The 17439-nt window shown below is 47.5% G+C and overlaps 3 protein-coding genes across 7 annotated transcripts in view; 1 reads left to right on the top strand and 2 right to left on the bottom strand.

Annotated features, from left to right (window-relative positions):
• Positions 1–14000, top strand: part of LOC310825973 (GTPase KRas) — a 79486-nt gene extending 65486 nt beyond the window's left edge. For all 5 annotated transcript variants that reach the window (XM_083700271.1, XM_083700270.1, XM_083700274.1 and 2 more), the window contains 7 exons: positions 3297–3408; positions 4967–5130; positions 6368–6518; positions 8588–8802; positions 10209–10379; positions 12143–12256; positions 13588–14000. In XM_083700271.1, coding sequence (XP_083556397.1) covers positions 3297–3408; positions 4967–5130; positions 6368–6518; positions 8588–8802; positions 10209–10379; positions 12143–12256; positions 13588–13863 — 1203 coding nt within the window. In that variant the 3' untranslated portion in view covers positions 13864–14000. The remainder of the gene's footprint in view (positions 1–3296; positions 3409–4966; positions 5131–6367; positions 6519–8587; positions 8803–10208; positions 10380–12142; positions 12257–13587) is intronic.
• GYS2 (glycogen synthase 2) overlaps positions 5561–17439 on the bottom strand; it is a 147635-nt gene continuing 135756 nt past the window's right edge. The window contains exon 17 of the mRNA XM_083700289.1: positions 5561–5594. The gene's annotated coding sequence lies outside the window, so the exon portion shown is untranslated. The remainder of the gene's footprint in view (positions 5595–17439) is intronic.
• The window catches only part of IRAG2 (inositol 1,4,5-triphosphate receptor associated 2), a gene marked incomplete at its 5' end in the record, with an annotated part of 60686 nt that continues 57119 nt past the window's right edge, over positions 13873–17439 (bottom strand). The window contains 2 exons of the mRNA XM_083699668.1: positions 13873–14613; positions 15889–15990. Of these exons, the coding sequence (XP_083555794.1) occupies positions 14370–14613; positions 15889–15990 (346 nt within the window). The 3' untranslated portion in view covers positions 13873–14369. The remainder of the gene's footprint in view (positions 14614–15888; positions 15991–17439) is intronic.

Consider the following 17439-nt stretch of genomic DNA (forward strand, 5'->3'; position numbering starts at 1 on the left):
AGAAGATCCATCTGGTTTAACATCCTACTTTTCACAGTGGCCACCCAGAAACCTCTGGAAGCTTGCACTAGCCCTTTCCGTTTGTTCCCTGCCCGCACCAGCAACTGGTGTTCAGGGCTATAATGCCTCTGTCTATTGTTGTTGGCACATATCTGTCTTGAGAGACAATGGAGTGCGCCTCCAGGGATGAATTCAAACCACTGGAGAATCACGGCGCCTGCTGTGGCCGCAGAGACTGGTAACTTCTTGTACCTGCCGCCTCCTGTGTTGCTTTTGCCGTGCTATCAGGACCAAAGCAACCTTCTCAGGGTGCAAGCCAGACCAGAGAGAGAGGCAGGCTCTGGTGGATTGAGCGACGAGAGCCATAGTGTCACGGTTTCTGCATGTGATGCAGAGGGAAGGGAGGGACAGATGGGCTTTGTCAACCTGGGGAGGGAGCCCATCTAGGAGAAGGAAAACTCTGATCCTAAACTCCTGCTTCCTTGTGGCTGTACGCAATGTAGTTTATTGTACAAAACTCACATATACATGTACAAAACTCACATACAGTGGTACCTCGGGTTACATATGCTTCAGGTTACATACCCTTCAGGTTACAGATTCCGCTAACCCAGAAATATTACCTTGGCTTAAGAACTTTGCTTCAGGATGAGAACAGAAATCAAGGCCCCATTAGCAAAAGTGGTGTCTCAGGTTAAGAACAGTTTCAGGTTAAGAAGAGACCTCCAGAACAAATTAAGTATTTAACCTGAGGTACCACTGTATACATACATTAGTAATGGATATGACCTCCACTATTTTTAAGCAGCACTTGAACACGGTTTGGCATGGAGTCTACTAGTTTTGAACAGTCACTGTTGATTTTTGGATCCCTGTACCATACTTGAATGAGTGCCTGAATGAGCTTCTCCGTAGTCGTACAGTCTGCAGCACAGAGGTGACTTTTGCATATAGCCCACAAGTTCTCAATGGGATCTACGTCCGGGGAGTTCCCTGGCCAATCAAGTACCTGTATTTGCTGCTCTGTCATGAATTTCTTCACCGCTTTCGACGTGCGACAGGGGGCTAGGTGCTGCTGCAATATGCCAGTACCGTCAGGATACCTCTTTTCCAGCTCTGGAATAACACTCCTTTGTAGAACCTCAATATATTGCGGCGAGCGCATCATTCCTTCTGTTGGCTGCAGGCTTCCGACACCATAATGACCAACTGACTTTTCGTGTTTGTTTTGAGTACAGATAGAAAACATGTTTTGTTTCAATTAATTTGCAGAAGGGTGTACTCATTCGTGCGATAGCCTTTGGGAGTAAACCTGGGGGGCCGGGGGACCCGCTGCCTTGTGGAACATTTTTGGGAGAAGAAAAGGCTAAGGAGCAAACCCTACACAAATTTGGAGCGCAATCCCTAAGATGGTTGGATGGCGCCTTGTCTGCCTCCTTCCGGCAACTTCTGTAGCCAAGCTGGTGCCAATTGTCTTGCTCTGCTTTCCTTTGAACCACATCAGTGAGGCCGAGGGGGGTGGGGTCTTGTTGTCTGGGCAGCCCAGGACCTCCAGGCACACTGTCCACCGAGATTGTGGACCGAAAAGCTCACCTCTGTATATAAAAGTTCCATTTTTAAAATATACTTGGAATTGAGTGTGAATTTCATGTTCTTTATTCAGCTTATAGCAACAATGAATGAAACTATCCCCAAAATGTCTAGCTATATATACAGTGGTGCCCCGCAAGACGGAAAACCTGCTAGACGAAAGGGTTTTCCGTTTTGGAGGCGCTTCGCAAAACGAATTTCCTATGGGCTTGCTTCGCAAGACGAAAATGTCTTGCGAGTTCCTGCGGGGTTTTTCCCCTCCCCCCCTTTTTCTAAGCCGCTAAGCCGCTTATCCGCTTATCTGCTAAGCCAATAAGCCGCTAAAAGCAGCTAAGCCGCTATTAGCGCTAATCCGCTAAGCTGTCAATGGGCTTGCTTTGCAAGACGAAAAAACAGCTAGACGAAGAGACTCGCGGAACGGATTCTTGTCATCTTGCGAGGCACCACTGTACATTATTTACACAATGGGCCCCACGTGATTGGTTAATTCCGGGCTGCTCCTGCAGGCCAATCAGGTTGCGGATTCACCTCCTCCAGATGCCTGATTGGCTGCTCCTGCAGGCCAATCAGGTTGCTGATTCACTTCATCCAGGAGCCTGACTGGCTGCTCCTGCAGGCCAATCAGACTGCTGCATTCTGGATCTTATTGTACTGGGATTCAGCTCAGTACATAACAATTTTGCTATGGCTAATAGCCATGGATAGACCTGTCCTATGTGAATTAGCCTTGCCCCCCACTTTTAAAGCCATTTAAGCTAACGGTTATCATCACGTCTTCGCGGCATCACGTCTTCGCTTTTGCACTGTGTAAAGAAATCCTTTATTTTGTATGCCCGGAACTTCCTGCCATTAAATTTCATTGGATAACCCTGTGCGGTAATATTACACAGTGGAGCAGGTACTGGCACTGGGAGATTCTGGCCCCCTCCCCCCCCCCTTTTGGGCATGTGTAATAAAGGGGAAACATTTTGTCAACTGGTTTCCACAGTTCTCCAAGAGATATTCTGTGCCCTTAGATCTTCTGTTGTGTTTACTAAACTATCTAAAAGAGCACACAAGAGTAAACCAACAACATCAGGCTCTATATTTCATGAGTCTAGATGGAATACCTGACTCATGCCAAGGTGTGTGTGTGAGAGAGCAAGAAATCAGATGAATAAATTTGACTTAATGAGGAAGTTTAATATTGTTAAACTAGAGGCTCTCCTTAAGGAGGGAGAGAGGTTTAGCAGAAGTATTTGTGAGTGGAACCTGGTATCTTTCATCAAAGGAGAGTTGGGAATTTCAGGGCAGGGAACTGATCATGTGCTCCTATATGGATATGAAATTAAGGTATTCAAGGAAAATTCAAAAGCTTTAAACAAAATGAAGAACACGTCAGATACCAGCTGAAGTACCTGCAGCCTTTTAGTTTCATTGACATCTGTCTATAACGTTTATTTTTTTGCTCTGTAATGGTAAAATGGTTTATTTTTTATATAAAAGATTAAAAAATTAGTTCTTTAAATATGGACGCTCTTAGTACTTTGGACATGTAGATTGTGTATTGATAATCTGCACTAGTAAAGTTTATTTGAAAACGACTGCAGAGATGAAGTCAAGACCCTAGCCCTCATTGTGCCCTGAGAAGTTTCCCATCCACAGTTTCCCTAACAAAGGATGTAGCAGACCACATCTGCAGCAAGGTGTTTGTTTATTGTTTTCAGAGTGCCCTGCATAACTCCTCCATCTCGGAAACGAAGAGCACCAGCGAAGAGGAGGGGAGTGCGGGCAAAGTTTTTGACAAGAGCTCCAACATCTTGAAATCTGTTTCCAGAGGTACTCAGTCAAGCTTTCTGTGCGCTGACTGTTGAATAATGGTGTTGGTTTAAAGCAGGGATGAGGATGTAGTCAAGGAATCATAGAACTATAGAGTTGGAGGGTCACCTAGTCCAACCCCCTGCAATGCAGGAATCTTTTGCCCCATGTGGGGCTCAAACCCATGACCCTGAGATTAAAAGTCTCTAACAACTGAGCTGTCCCAGAACTGGCCCATGTGATAATAATAATAATAATAATAATTTATTTATATCCTGCCCTCCCCAGCTGAAGCTGGGCTAAGAGCGGCTAACAACAGTATAAATAACGCAGTTTACATAAAATCATAATCATTTAATTGAAATACATTCTAAAATCAATTCATTCTAAAATCAATTCAGAATCAAATTAATGGCAACCATTGGACTGCAGTGGTGCAGTGGCAGCAGGAGGCCCCATTAGCTAAAGTAGTGCTTCAGGTTAAGAACGGACCTCCAGAATGAATTAAGTACTTAACCCGACGTACTACTGTAATTAATACTACTACTACTACTACTAATAATAATAATAATAATGTTTGCCTTTTTAACTCAGTCATTGCAACTGATAATTTCTGATACAACCGTACCTCGGTTCTCAAACAATCGAAAACCGGAAATGAGTGTTCTGGTTTTCAAACGCCCTTTTGGAAGCCGAACGTCTGATGGGGCTTCCGTGGCTTCTGATTTGCTGCAGCAGCTTCCGGCAGCCAATCAGAAGCCACACTTTGGAAGTCGAATGTTTTGGAAGTCGAACGGACTTCCGGAACAGATCCCGTTCGACTTCCGAGGTACGACTGTATCTGGAATACATTTACTGATACTTTGCAGTCAATGTTTTTGTCAATGTATCGTGCCAAACATGGCCAGTGTTTGTTCTTCACTCTGTGATTTCTGCATCGCAGGGGGTTCGACTCGATGACCCTTTGGGATCCCTTCTGATCCTACAATTCTAGGATTCTATTTGTATTTAAAGCCCGAATCAATTTGGGACCCAAAAAATAAATAAATTAGGGGTCAGCAAACTTTTTCAGCAGGGGGCTGGTCCACTGTCCCTCAGACCTTGCGGGGGCCGGACTGTATTTTTTTGGGGGGAAATGAACGAATTCCTATGCCCCAAAAATAACCCAGAGATGCATTTTAAATAAAAGCACACATTCTACTCATGTAAAAACACGCTGATTCCTGGACCGTCTGTGGGCCGGATTTAGAAGGCGATTGGGCCAGATCCGGCCCCTGGACCTTAGTTTGCCTACCCATGCCCCAGACAGTTTGGGTAAGGTCATTAATAAAAGGTATTTCCATTAACACGTCCTCCCTGTAGCTATCTAACACAGATTATAGCCAAAGGCTAACTTGCCACAAATAGAAGGGTATTTACAGTGTACTTTATTTTGTGCTGACTCACTCCCACAAGTTTGCTGACTCACGCTTGACCAGCTGCAGGGGGCAAGCACACCCAAATCAACCCTTTCTTGTCCTTTTTCTCTGCATGCATAAACTTGCATACACTAACAGTGGGTGGGGTTTTCCTCCCCCAGTTCACATCTCATCCCTGCGGATCATTGGCACCAGCGAAACCGAACCTTTGGAAGAGCACGTCGTGGATTTGAACCAGTTCATGCCAGTGGGCGGAGTTTACTATTTTGATGCCCTGAAGCTCCCGCCTCAAGCCAAACTCGTCAAAGGCTGGACCATGGTGGAAGTGAGTTTCATCTTAAGAGGAAATGAGTAGAAATGTGCTTTGCTTGCCAAAAGAGCCCTTCTCACCTGGACACTGGGTTGTTGGGGGTGGAAGGCAAGGAAGAAGATCCATGAGGACTAGGTAAAGGTAAAGGGACCCCTGGCCATTAGGTCCAGTCGTGTCCGACTCTGGGGTTGCGGCTCTCATCTCGCTTTACTGTCCGAGGGAGCCGGTGTACAGCTTCTGGGTCATGTGGCCAGCAGGACTAAGCTGCTTCTGGTGAACCAGAGCAGCGCACGGAAACACTGTTTACCTTCCCGCCGGAGGGGTACCTATTTATCTACTTGCACTTTGACGTGCTTTCGAACTGCTAGGTGGGCAGGAGCAGGGACCGAGCCACGGGAGCTCACCCCGTCGTGGGGATTTGAACTGCCAACCTTCTGATCGGCAAGCCCTAGGCTCTGTGGTTTAACCCACAGCGCCACCTGCATCCCGAGTTCAAGGTACTGGTGTTCAAATTCCTATACAGCTTGGGACCAGGATACAGAAAAGATGGTCTCCTGTGCTCTGCAGCAGAGGGAATGTTCCAGATGCTGCCTTATCAGAAGGTCTGTTGTGCCCACTGTAGGAACTTGGCCTTTAACTTGGTGGCCCCTTACCTTTTGAAACTCCCTCCCACTATGTATCAGACAGGCACCATCTTTGTTGTTGTCATTTCAAAGCCTGTTGGAAACCTTCCTTTTTAAGCAGCCTTTTCAGTGGAGATTTTTAAATCTCATTTGGTATCTGCATTGGATTTGAAATTCATTATTTTTGATGATGTTTTTCTTTTTAAAAACGCGTTTGTATATGAAGGATTTGTTTATATATATATATAGCTTTTACTGTGGATTTCACAGTCCTGTTATCATGAAGCGGCTTCACGGGAAGCGATTCAGAAATGAAATTTGGCAGAGGAGGGAGATTTGGGTTCTCCTCCAGCTTAAGTTTTGATCTGGATGGGGAAAAAATGTTTTGAACTTTAGCCCCTCACATCTGAAATGAGCGGCTCAGGCTACTGAAATTCGTACTTCCAAGCCAATAAATATATTTGGTTGCTTGGGAATGCAAATCAGAAGTGAGCCTGACTTGCTGGGTGAAATAGGACCATTTTCCAGACTGCAGTGATGTTTCACGGTGCAAAATCAAAGACAACTGTAGACAACTGAATGATTCTTAACAAACACGGCTGTTGCGTCTTCTCTGCTACTTGCCAAAGGTGCTGGATACAGGCTTGGAGATCTATCCCTACGAGGCAACATGTGACGAAAATGAGGATCCTTCTTCCGTGACTGTAGGGCTCACGGTCCGACTGCTTGACAGCGTGATCTATTTTGAAGAGCCTCTGATTGCAAGATGGGATGCCAAAGGTCTGATACGCCCATAAATGGCTGATGTAACCAGTTGCTCAATTCCAGCCTTTATCTACCTGGTGACGCCAATGGAGGGGTAGAGCGTTTGCAGGGGGAGAACTGGCGGATCGGGATTGCTTAACCCTTTCTCGCCCTGTCAGTTCTCCTCTGCCACTCTTTCTCCATACAATTATTTTTTACCTCCAGCTGCCTTGCAGGTTACAAATAGGCCTCTCTCTCTCTCTCTCTCTCTCTCTCTCTCTCTCTCTCTCTCTCTGTGTGTGTGTAGAAATCAGTATGAGTTGCACACCTCCTCCAAGAAAAGGGTTAATCACCTCCTGCCCACCTCCCCACCAGACCTCCAAATGATGCCCAGAGGTATTCCTGGTAAAGTGAAGATGATAGACAGCTAAAACCTCTGTCTACACTTTGCAGTGCATTTGAATGCTTTATTAAAAGGATAGAAAAAATACAGTGGTACCTTGGGTTACAGACGCTTCAGGTTACAGGCTCCGCTAACCCAGAAATAGTACCTCGGGTTAAGAACTTTGCTTCAGGATCAGTGGTGTAGTGTGGGTTGTCAGCACCCGGGGCAAGGCAAGTAATTTGCGCCCCCTAACCCGTGGATTCGCGCCCCCTTACCCTAACCCCCAGATGTTGCGCCTGGTGCGACCGGCCCCCCTGCACCCCCCACGCTACGCCACTGTTCAGGATGAGAACAGAAATCGTGCGGCAGCGGGAGGCCCCATTAGCTAAAGTGGTGCTTCAGGTTAAGAACGGACCTCCGGAATGAATTAAGTTCTTAACCTGAGGTACCACTGTATACCGTTTCAGAATGAGTAAACAACGGAGGGGGAAACAGCTTCGCACGTGCCACAGGCAGGTGTCAGACGCGCAACATTGGGGAACATTTGTCCTGAACATTTCGGGGGAAGGGAAGGATGGCAGAGAACGCGCTTTGATAGTTTCTGTCCTGGGGGGATCTCCAACTAAAACGGGGTGAGGAACAAATTCTGGCCAGTGGGCTGGATTCTGACCGCCCCACCCCCTGCAGGTCATTTTGAAGGTTGCCCACTCATCAGTTGCTGAGATTAGAACAATGTCAGATGACCCAGGGTAATGTTTTGCTTTCTGAATAATATCCCCTGCATCACTAATTTGAATTCAGACCAGCAGTGGCAAAGTCATATTTTTTGCTTTCGGCTTTCCTGTAAGCGTTGATCCAAGCAGGGCTTGCTAATCAGCATTGACAGGAAGCTCCACTTGCAAAAGGAGCAATTGAGAATGCATAGTTCTTGGTCGATCCTTTGCAGCCATAACTCTATCTGCCCCACACCTGCTGTCACATGTGGGGCAGATGGGCTGGGGACGGGGACGGGGGGGGATTGGCCGCGTGGGTCAAGCTGGGACCTGTGCCCGGTCCAGTTTTGCTTCCAGGCTGGTTAATAATAATAATAATAATAATATATTATTTATGCCCTGCCCATCTGGCTGGGTTTCCCCAGCCACTCTGGGCGGCTTCCACAGAGACCAATAATACACTAAAATGTCACACATTAAAAGCTTCCCTGAACAGGGCTGCCTTAAGATGTCTTCTGAATGTCAGATAGTTGTTTATCGCTTTGACATCTGATGGGAGGGCGTTCCACAGGGCAGGTGCCACTACCGAGAAGGCCCTCTTCCTGGTTCCCTGTAGCTAAGCTTCTCGCAGTGAGGGAACCACCAGAAGGCCCTCGGTGCTGGACCTCAGCACCTCAGCGTCTGGGCAGAGCAATGGGGGTGGAGATGCTCCTTCAGGTATACTGGACCGAGGCCGTTTAGGGCTTTAAAGGTCAGCACCAACACTTTGAATTGTGCTTGGAAACGTACTGGGAGCCAGTGTAGGTCTTTCAAGACCGATGTTATGTGGTCTCGGCGGCTGCCCCCAGTCACCAGCCTAGCTGCTGCATTCTGGATTAGTTGTAGTTTCCGAGTCACCTTCAAAGGTAGCCCCACGTAGAGCGCATTGCGGTAGTCCAAGCGGGAGATAACTAGAGCATGCACCACTCTTCCTCAAACAAAACCCTCTTCCTTTGTTCCTTTGAAAGCGAAATATTGGAGAACGGACGACATTGGGGATGTGGTGTACAACATGCAAGAGAAAGAGATCGCTTTCAAAATGAACGGCTTCTTCACTGTAACGCTGATGCAAGACGCTCACCTCAACATGCCCTACCAGTCGTGGGAACTCCGGCCCAATGGGACCGACGAAGCCTTCCTCACCATCCTCACCACCTTCGCTGAGGTGCAGATTCAAATCAAGGTATACCACTTCATCGTGTAGCCCAATTCCGTCTGTATGTTAACTAGGAAGGAAGTCCTGCACAATGCAGTGGGACTTAGGGGCATAGAGTTTGCAGGATCATAGAGTTTGCAGGATATTTCAGGGGCCTTTTTAGAGCTTTTTAAAAATAAAAACTTTCCTTCTTTTCTTTTTTAAAAGAAAAAGTATTCCTCTAGCCCTTTTACTTGTGGCCATACAAGGAAAAATAGGTGTAGGGACAATTCTACCCTACTTCTTATCCAGTACATTGAGTGGTTAATGTGCATAACAGCCAGTCATTGTGCACATTCACCAGGCCTCATGTAGAACGTGCCCATAATCTGTCCATTAGGTTGTGAACTGCCCTGAGATCTATGGATGAAGGGTTTCAAACAAATTTAATAAATGAATAAAATGAAATAAAGGGGGAATTGTGCACATTTCCCAGCCAATATGCATAATCTCCAATGGGTGTGTGATCAGGGGAGGGACTGCAAGAGTTTAGCTTCCCAGTGGCCTGTGGTTCCCTGGCACATAGATGCCAACATATACATCCTATCTGCCCTGCATACTGATTGGTAAAAGGTAAAGGGACCCCCGACCATTAGGTCCAGCCGCGGACAAATCTGGGGCACGGAAACGCCATTTACCTTCCTGACGGAGCAGTACCTATTTATCTACTTGCACTGGCATGCTTTTGAACTGCTAGGTTGGCAGGAGCAGGGACCAAGTAACGGGAGCTCACCCCGTCGTAGGGATTCAAACCGCTGACCTTCTGATCGGAAAGCCCTAGGCTCTGTGGTTTAACCCATAGCACCACCCATGTAGTAGTTCTTAAATTTATTATTTACATCTGCAATGTAAAGTTAGTTACAGGGTGGCCACCTGTATCTTTTTACAGTCAGACGTCCCGAATTGGCCTGCATTGCATTTTTCAGCTGCTTTTGCTTCTGTGCCACAACAGAACTATCTGCTCTTGCAAAGGGAATGCCTCACCTCCATTTGACTTGCTGTCGTGGGCTTGTTTACATCCATGCCCACATCAGAGACTCTGGGAGAGAAGGATGTTGAACACCGGCTCCTCTCTGAGAATAGCCAGGAATGTGGAATCGGTGGCTTTCAAGATGTTGCCTGTCTGCAACTCCCATCATCTGTGACCTGTGGCCATGCTAAGCTGGGGCTGATGGGAGTTGGAGTCTTAACAGCACTGGGGTGCCGCAGATTCGCCGGCTGGCAGTGCGATATTTCCCTGTACTCCAGAAGTAACCCTCCTCTTCTGTAAGGTGGAAAGTGCCCTTCCATCTTCAATTTGGGAGGGCAGAGGAAGAAGTGTGCATTGGCTGCCAGATGTTTATGGCATGATGGCAGCAAACTGATGATAACCCTTGCTTTGCTCCCGGAGGCAGCTCAATCAGTGTATGTTAGCTGGAATCACCACCATGGAAGACACCACTCTTCTCTCTGACCTGAGAGGGGTGTGGATGAGCCCCCTAGCTCTCACCATTGCTCTGAAAAGGGCTGGAATGAACATCTTCCCGGAGGAATACTCTCCTAAGTATGTCTCCATCAACAAAAAGGTAAGAGACCAGGGCTAAATGTCTACATCCATTCATATTTTACTTTTGGTTGCAATGCCTCATTTTTCAGAAGAGTCCAGGGCAGTGTACAAAAAGCGTGAATGGAAACGAAAAGCTGAGCTGCCAAATAGATGACCAGGAAGGTCAAAACGAAACTTGAGTGGAGAAGGCACATTAGCCTAAAGTATCGCTGTGGGTTAAACCACAGAGCCTAGGGCTTACCGATCAGAATGTTGGCGATTCGAATCCCCGTGACGGGGTGAGCTCCCATTGCTCGGTCCCTGCTCCTGCCAACCTAGCAGTTCGAAAGCACGTCAAAGTGCAAGTAGATAAATAGGTACTGCTCCAGCGGGAAGGTAAATGGCGTTTCCATGTGCTGCTCTGGTTCGCCAAAAGTGGCTTAGTCATGCTGGCCACATGACCCAGAAGCTGTATGCCGGCTCCCTCGGCCAATAAAGCGAGATGAGCGCCGCAACCCCAGAGTCGGTCACGACTGGACCTAATGGTCAGGGGTCCCTTTACCTTTTATCATTGGAAATTATGCAAACTCTCAACTACAGATGGAGAATTGCACCCATTCAGCATTCTGAAGCAATCTGAGCTGATTCGTGTTCAGAATGGATTTTGCAATGGATTTTGGGCTCAAAAATGAACCAAATGCATTTTGAAGGGTGTATTGTAGGATAAAATACATTTAGAAATGTGTGCATTGGAACACGCCCCCCCCATATTAAAATATATTCTGTGCTAGAATACAGAACTTAGATATGAATTTCTGTAGCCCCATCAGCCCAAGCCAGCATGGCTCCATTATCCAAGGGTGGTGAGAATTGTTGCCCAGCCAAACCTGGAAGGCCAGAGCTTTCTGCAGCTCTGCCCCATCCTCCTTACCTTTATATGTTGTTGGCATCTGTCTGTCTCGGGGGACAATGGAGTGTACCTCCACGGGTGCAAGGCTAGGCAGTGTATACAGAGGTCCTTGGGTGCCCATATGAGAAGACCCCCATCTCAGCCTCACTGATGTGAAAAGCAGAGCAAGACATTTAGTAGCAGCCTGGCTGCAGGAATTGTTGGAATCTGGTGTACCATCCAACTGTCTTAGGGACTCCACTCAGGATTTGTATGGGGTTTTCTCCCGAGCCTTTTCTTTTCCCAAAGATATCACAAAAGGCAGTGGAGGTTTAGGGTTTTCCTTCTCCTAGATGGGCTACCTTCCCAGGTTGATGAGCCCCATCTGCCCTTGACTTCCTTCTACAGCGTGTGCAGAAACCGCCTTCTTGACCGCTGGACCCACGATTGGTCTTGTCTGCTCAATCCATTGGAGCCTGTCTTTGCATGTTATAATAATAATTTGTTATTTATACCTCGCCCATCTAGCTGGGCTTCCCCAGCCACTCTGGGCGGCTTCCAACAAAATACAGTAATGCATCAAACGTTAAAAGCTTCCCTAAACAGGTCTGCCTTCAGATGTCTTCTAAAAGACTGGTAGTTGTTGTTCTCTTTGACATCTGGTGGGAGTGTGTTCCACAGGGTGGGTGCCACTACCGAGAAGGCCCTCTGCCTGGTTCCCTGTTATAACAAGTAAACATAGAGTGGTGGTTTGTGTTTGCATGCCTCATGTTGAGAGCGATGGCCAACATTTATTTTATTGATCTGGGAGCATAGAGTACACAAGATCCCACCTTCCATTAAAGAGAGACGATGTCGAATGCTTTCAGGTGGAGAGGTGTTTCAGTCTTCTGTTTCTATCTACTTGTTTTCAGACACTTTTAGCAGAAATCACCAGTTACCAGCAAATGGCACTCATCGCATCTTCCTTTGCCTTCAGCTGGAGCAAGTGGAACTTGCTGAGCGGAGAGGAAAATGTGGTCTTCAGGGTACGTATGGGCTATGCTACTTTTGGTTTCGTTTTCAAGCTCCCTCCCTGCATTCTACAAACAGGAGCAGGCAGCTTTCATGTGCCTTGCCCTCATCTCCTGTGCAAGTAGGTAGCCATTGATGGTGGTCGGGGGGGGGGGCAAGGTAGGAAGAGAAGACCACCTGGTAGAGGCATTTTGCCCTCTCAGAATCTGGACATAGACACCCAGTGCTGATGGTGAGTGTGCTGTCATCGCTAACCCTGCGTCAGGGATCAGAATGGTGCCTGGCTTCCCCTTTGCACTCTGGGAAACACAGGGTTAAGCAAACCAAACTTGGGTCTCCAGCTGCTTTTGGACTACAATTCCCATCATCCCTGACCACTGGTCTTGCTCGCTAGGGAGGATGGGATTCCAAGAATAGCTGGAAACCCAAGTTTGGGAAACACTGGTTTAAACCATGGTTGTACAGTGGTACCTTGGGTTAAGTACTTAATTCGTTCTGGAGGTCCATTCTTAACCTGAAACTGTTCTTAACCTGAAGCACCACTTTAGCTAATGGGGCCTCCTGCTGCCGCTGCACAATTTCTGTTCTCATCTTGAAGCAAAGTTCTTAACCCGAGGTAATATTTCTGGGTTAGTGGAGTCTGTAACCTAAAGTGTATGTAACCTGAAGCGTATGTAACCCGAGGTACCACTGTATAGCATTACATGAGGGACACGGGTGGCGCTGTAGTCTAAACCACAGAGCCTAGGACTTGCCGATCAGAAGGTCGGCGGTTCGAATCCTGTGACTGGGTGAGCGCCCGTTGTTCGGTCCCTGCTCCTGCCAACCTAGCAGTTTGAAAGCACGTCAAAGTGCAAGTAGATAAATAGGTACTGCTCCGGCAGGAAGGTAAATGGCCTTTCCATGCGCTGCTCTGGTTCGCCAGAAGCGGCTTAGTCATACTGGCCACAGCTTCCGGGTCATGTGGCCAGCATGACTAAGCCGCTTCTGGCGAACCAGAGCAGCGCACGGAAAGGCCGTTTATCTTCCCGCCGGAGCGGTACCTATTTATCTACTTGCACTTTGACGTGCTTTTGAACTGCTAGGTTGGCAGGAGCAGGGACCGAGCAACAGCAGCTCACCCTGGCGCGGGGATTCAAACTGCCGACCTTCTGATCGGAAAGCCCTAGGCTCTGTGGTTTAACCCACAGCACCACCCGTGTCCCGTCCCACAGGTTAGCCCCTCTGAAAAAAGGAGATTTTGGTGCCACCCTCCAGCCCCCCATTTTTCTAAACAAACAAACATTACTACTTCCAAGCCCATCAGGTTGTTGGCTGTAACAACTCCTGCCTGTCCTGTCGGTAGATCTGTGAACACCTTACAAAAGAGCCAGTATGGGATAAAGAATGGGCCCTCCTGATGTTCAACGGGCAGAGAGCTCAGAGGCTCCAGCTCACCGAGGAAAGTGACAACTTCTCAAAGAATATAGCAGAGGACACGGAATTCCACTCCACCCTTTACCACCTGATCAAAGACTTTGGCAGCGAAGAAGCAATGGAGAGAATTAGGCAGGCCCACCATCTATTCATCGACGTCGTGTACCAGCTACTGCTGTCTACCAAGCTACTAACGTACTCTTGAGAAGCCATGCACCGCTTAAGAACTTTATTGAGTCGAAGACACTCCTGTCAATAAAATAAGAGGTTGACGTTTGCGACAGGTTCAACATTTCAGATGCATTTTTTCCTCCAGAAAAAAATAAATACCATACTTTGTAATCTGTTGTGGACAAACTATATTCACTCCCAAGTGTTTCCTAAAACACGTTTCCTAAGAGCTTGCAGCTTCGGTACAATTTGGGGGAGGGAGGGAAGAGAGATTTTTAAAAATTCAGAAGGTGCCAGAAAGCATCAAACTGTGTTTCGTTTTGAACTGAATTATCAGGAAATAACTTGCAAGGGCAGGGCCTCCAGAAAAATTGAGATGTTGCATCTGGAAGCTGCATGGGGACCTTGGATGATGTTAAAAGTTCAGAGAGCTTGAAATATTTTCTACCCCTTTGCACCTGCCCATTGAAAACCACATGGCAGGACAGCTCCCCATCTTGATGTCCAAAAGGGACCTCATCTTGAACTCCCACCAGTGAATTATACGGGAGGTGGAGCTTGGTGCTGGAGGCGAGTATATGGCCACAGCAGCTGCTGCACAGATGTCCAAGCGTCGCCTGTCCCGACAGGGGCTCCTTCTGCTGGCCTCTGGAAGGAGAAGCCCAGGAGGAAGGTGGAAAGAACAGCAAGGAGCACCACCGCAAAGATGGAGACGAAGAGAGTCTTGCTGGTCCTGCAGATGGTAATCTGGAGAGAGGAGGCCCAAGAGGAGAATCTGCTATACCTGTAGGGAGGAAAAAGATGGTGGCTATCTGCAGACTAGTTGTACTGCAGAAGGCGTGCTGGGGAGACCACACATTACAAGCAACACAAAATAACTAAGGTAAAAGGTGACCCCTGACCATTAGGTCCAGTCATGGCCGACTCTGGGGTTGCGGCGCTCATCTCGCTTTACTGGCTGAGGGAGCCGGCGTACAGCTTCCAGGTCATGTGGCCAGCATGGCTATGCCACTTCTGGAGAACCAGAGCAGCGCACAGAAACGCCGTTAACCTTCCCGCCGGAGCGGTACCTATTTATCTACTTGCACTTTGACGTGCTTTCGAAATGCTAGGTGGGCAGGAGCAGGGACCGAGCAACGGAAGCTCACCCCTTTGTGGAGATTCGAACCGCCGACCTTTCGATCGGCAAGTCCTAGGCTCTGTGGTTTAACCCACAGCACCACCCGCGTCCCTAAAATAACTGTAGCTAGGTTTTAATAACAAAAACTCATTTTACATTAATTATAATATATCAGTAAGCATGACCCATCCACCAACCCAACCACCAGGGAACAGAGAGAGCTAGGTGTTGCTCTTTATATACTATACCCAACAGTTTAATTAACATAACTTAACAGCACCTGCTATACTGCTTCACAGCTGTAAAACTAGGTCACGTTCTTTGCTCTGGCCCTTAAAGAAATACACATCTTGTGGAACAATAATGAACCTTCACATTTAAAGAGACAATTCAACAAAAGCATGTGGGGAGGAGACTTTTGGTGCTTTAGGCTAGGACTCAGTTGGCAACAGCATAGGCGATCAATACTTGCAGCAACTTGTTGTGTTGCAGCATGTGCTAAAGTAAATCTGAAGATCTTCACTGGATTCATGGAGCGAGGACCTGCTGAAATGTGCTCCAATTTCCCTTTTTAGAATTTTGGTTTTAGGATGGTTGAGTCGCCATCAGAAATGGACCAAAATGGGTAGGTAGGCGAGGAACAGAGGACAAAAGAAGGGGGGGGGAGTCAGGATCTGTGTCTTAACATTACAGCCCCACAATTTAACAACGTAATGTTGTTAACCTCTCCCAGGATCTGCGTGGGCAATGGGAAATCTCTTCCATGTTGGTGGACATCAGAAACAAACGCCGGCCACACCATGTGTATGTTCACCTTTAAATGTGAGCTGAATTCCTCCCCCTCCCTGCTCAGAAGTTGCCTTTATTTGCTGCCACCGACTGATTCAGTCGCTTGAAAACCCCCAAATTCCAAGCATGCCCTTTCCCTCTGCTACTTACAGTGAGTGCAGCCCCCATTTTGATGAGCTGCTTTCCTTTTCGCTCAGTTTCCAAGCTTTGCTTCCTCGCGTCTCTGGAGCCGGTGGTTCCAAGGGAGTGTTTCTGTAAGGGAGAATTTCATGTAAGGGTGCCGTCGGCTGGCGAGATTATGCATTGCTTTGGCAAAAGGATTAGTCCCTCAAATGCTCCTCCCTTTTTCATTGCAACCGTATGAGGGGGAACTATACGGTCTAGGACCCTCGTACCTACGGGACCGCCTCTCCTGGTATGTCCCACGGAGGACCTTACGGTCTTCAAACAAAAACATCTTGGAGGTCCCGGGCCACAAGGAGGTTAGGCTGGCCTCAACCAGAGCCAGGGCTTTTTCGGCTGTGGCCCCGATCTGGTGGAACGCTCTGTCACAAGAGACTAGGGCCCTGTGGGACTTGACATCCTTCCTCAGGGCCTGCAAGACAGAGCTGTTCCACCAGGCACAGCCTGACCCCCTCCTTTGGTAATTCTTCACAGAACTCTAGCCCAATGGTTGCCATCAATTTGATTTGAACTGCTTTTATAATGAATTGATTTTAGAATGCTGTATTATTTTACTGTTGTTAGCCACTCGGAGCCCGGCTTCGGCTGGGGAGGGTGGGATATAAATAATATTTTATTATTATTATTATTATTAACTACCTTATGTGCTTCAGGTTGCTACACAAGATTCCCGGAGGGCATAAGAGGGATTTGCCAAATGCAAAGTTTCTATTCCTCTGCAACATTTCCTTCCCAATGCTTTTCCTCCAGAATATTATCATCCTTACAGCTTTAATCCATCTGCCCAGCCAAACTGGCCCCCAAGGCAGCTCACAATATTAAACACAACCCAGTCCAACAGCAGGCAGTTAAGCTTTAATTGAAATTGTACAGCCAACTACAAATACCAACAAGAGAAAGCCTACAGACAGCTTTGATATCATGGTCCGGATCCGGGGTCGCCACCTTGGTGACCTCCAAATACTGTTCCCACCATTTGTGACCATTGACTTAAGAGTTAAGAACCACTCCACTCAATAGGGTCAATTGCCGCATCCAGTTCTCACAGAGGCCTCTGGGAAGCCTGCAAGCAAGAATCAAGCCCAACAGCATTTTCCAACTTTGGAATTGGAGCCCAAAGAGTACTATGTTAGCTACCCCTGGTCTAGACAGTATCTAGACCACAAAAACTTTCAATAATAATAAAAACAATAATTTTTATTATTTATACCCCGCCCATCTGGCTGGGTTTCCCCATCCACTCTGGGCGGCTCCCAACAGAGGACTAAAAACAGAATAAAACTTCAAACATTAAAAACTTGTTTTTTGTTTTTAAAGTGAATTTCAGGGGTTCAGGAGCAGAGACACAGGAGATGGAGCAAATGGAGAGTGAGGAGGAATCCAAGGGGGGTGTAGGCAGTGACAGTGGTCAGAGAGATTCCACGAGTCTCTCCAGTGAATCGGAAGATTCACAGAAAGGAGCGCCGATGGCCAGGGCAAGGGGGGTGCCAAGGGGGAAACCCCAGAAGGAAGGGGCCA

This window comes from Podarcis gaigeae (genome assembly GCF_964106915.1).
Source record: "Podarcis gaigeae genome assembly, chromosome: 10".
In the NCBI taxonomy this organism is placed as follows: domain Eukaryota; kingdom Metazoa; phylum Chordata; class Lepidosauria; order Squamata; family Lacertidae; genus Podarcis; species Podarcis gaigeae.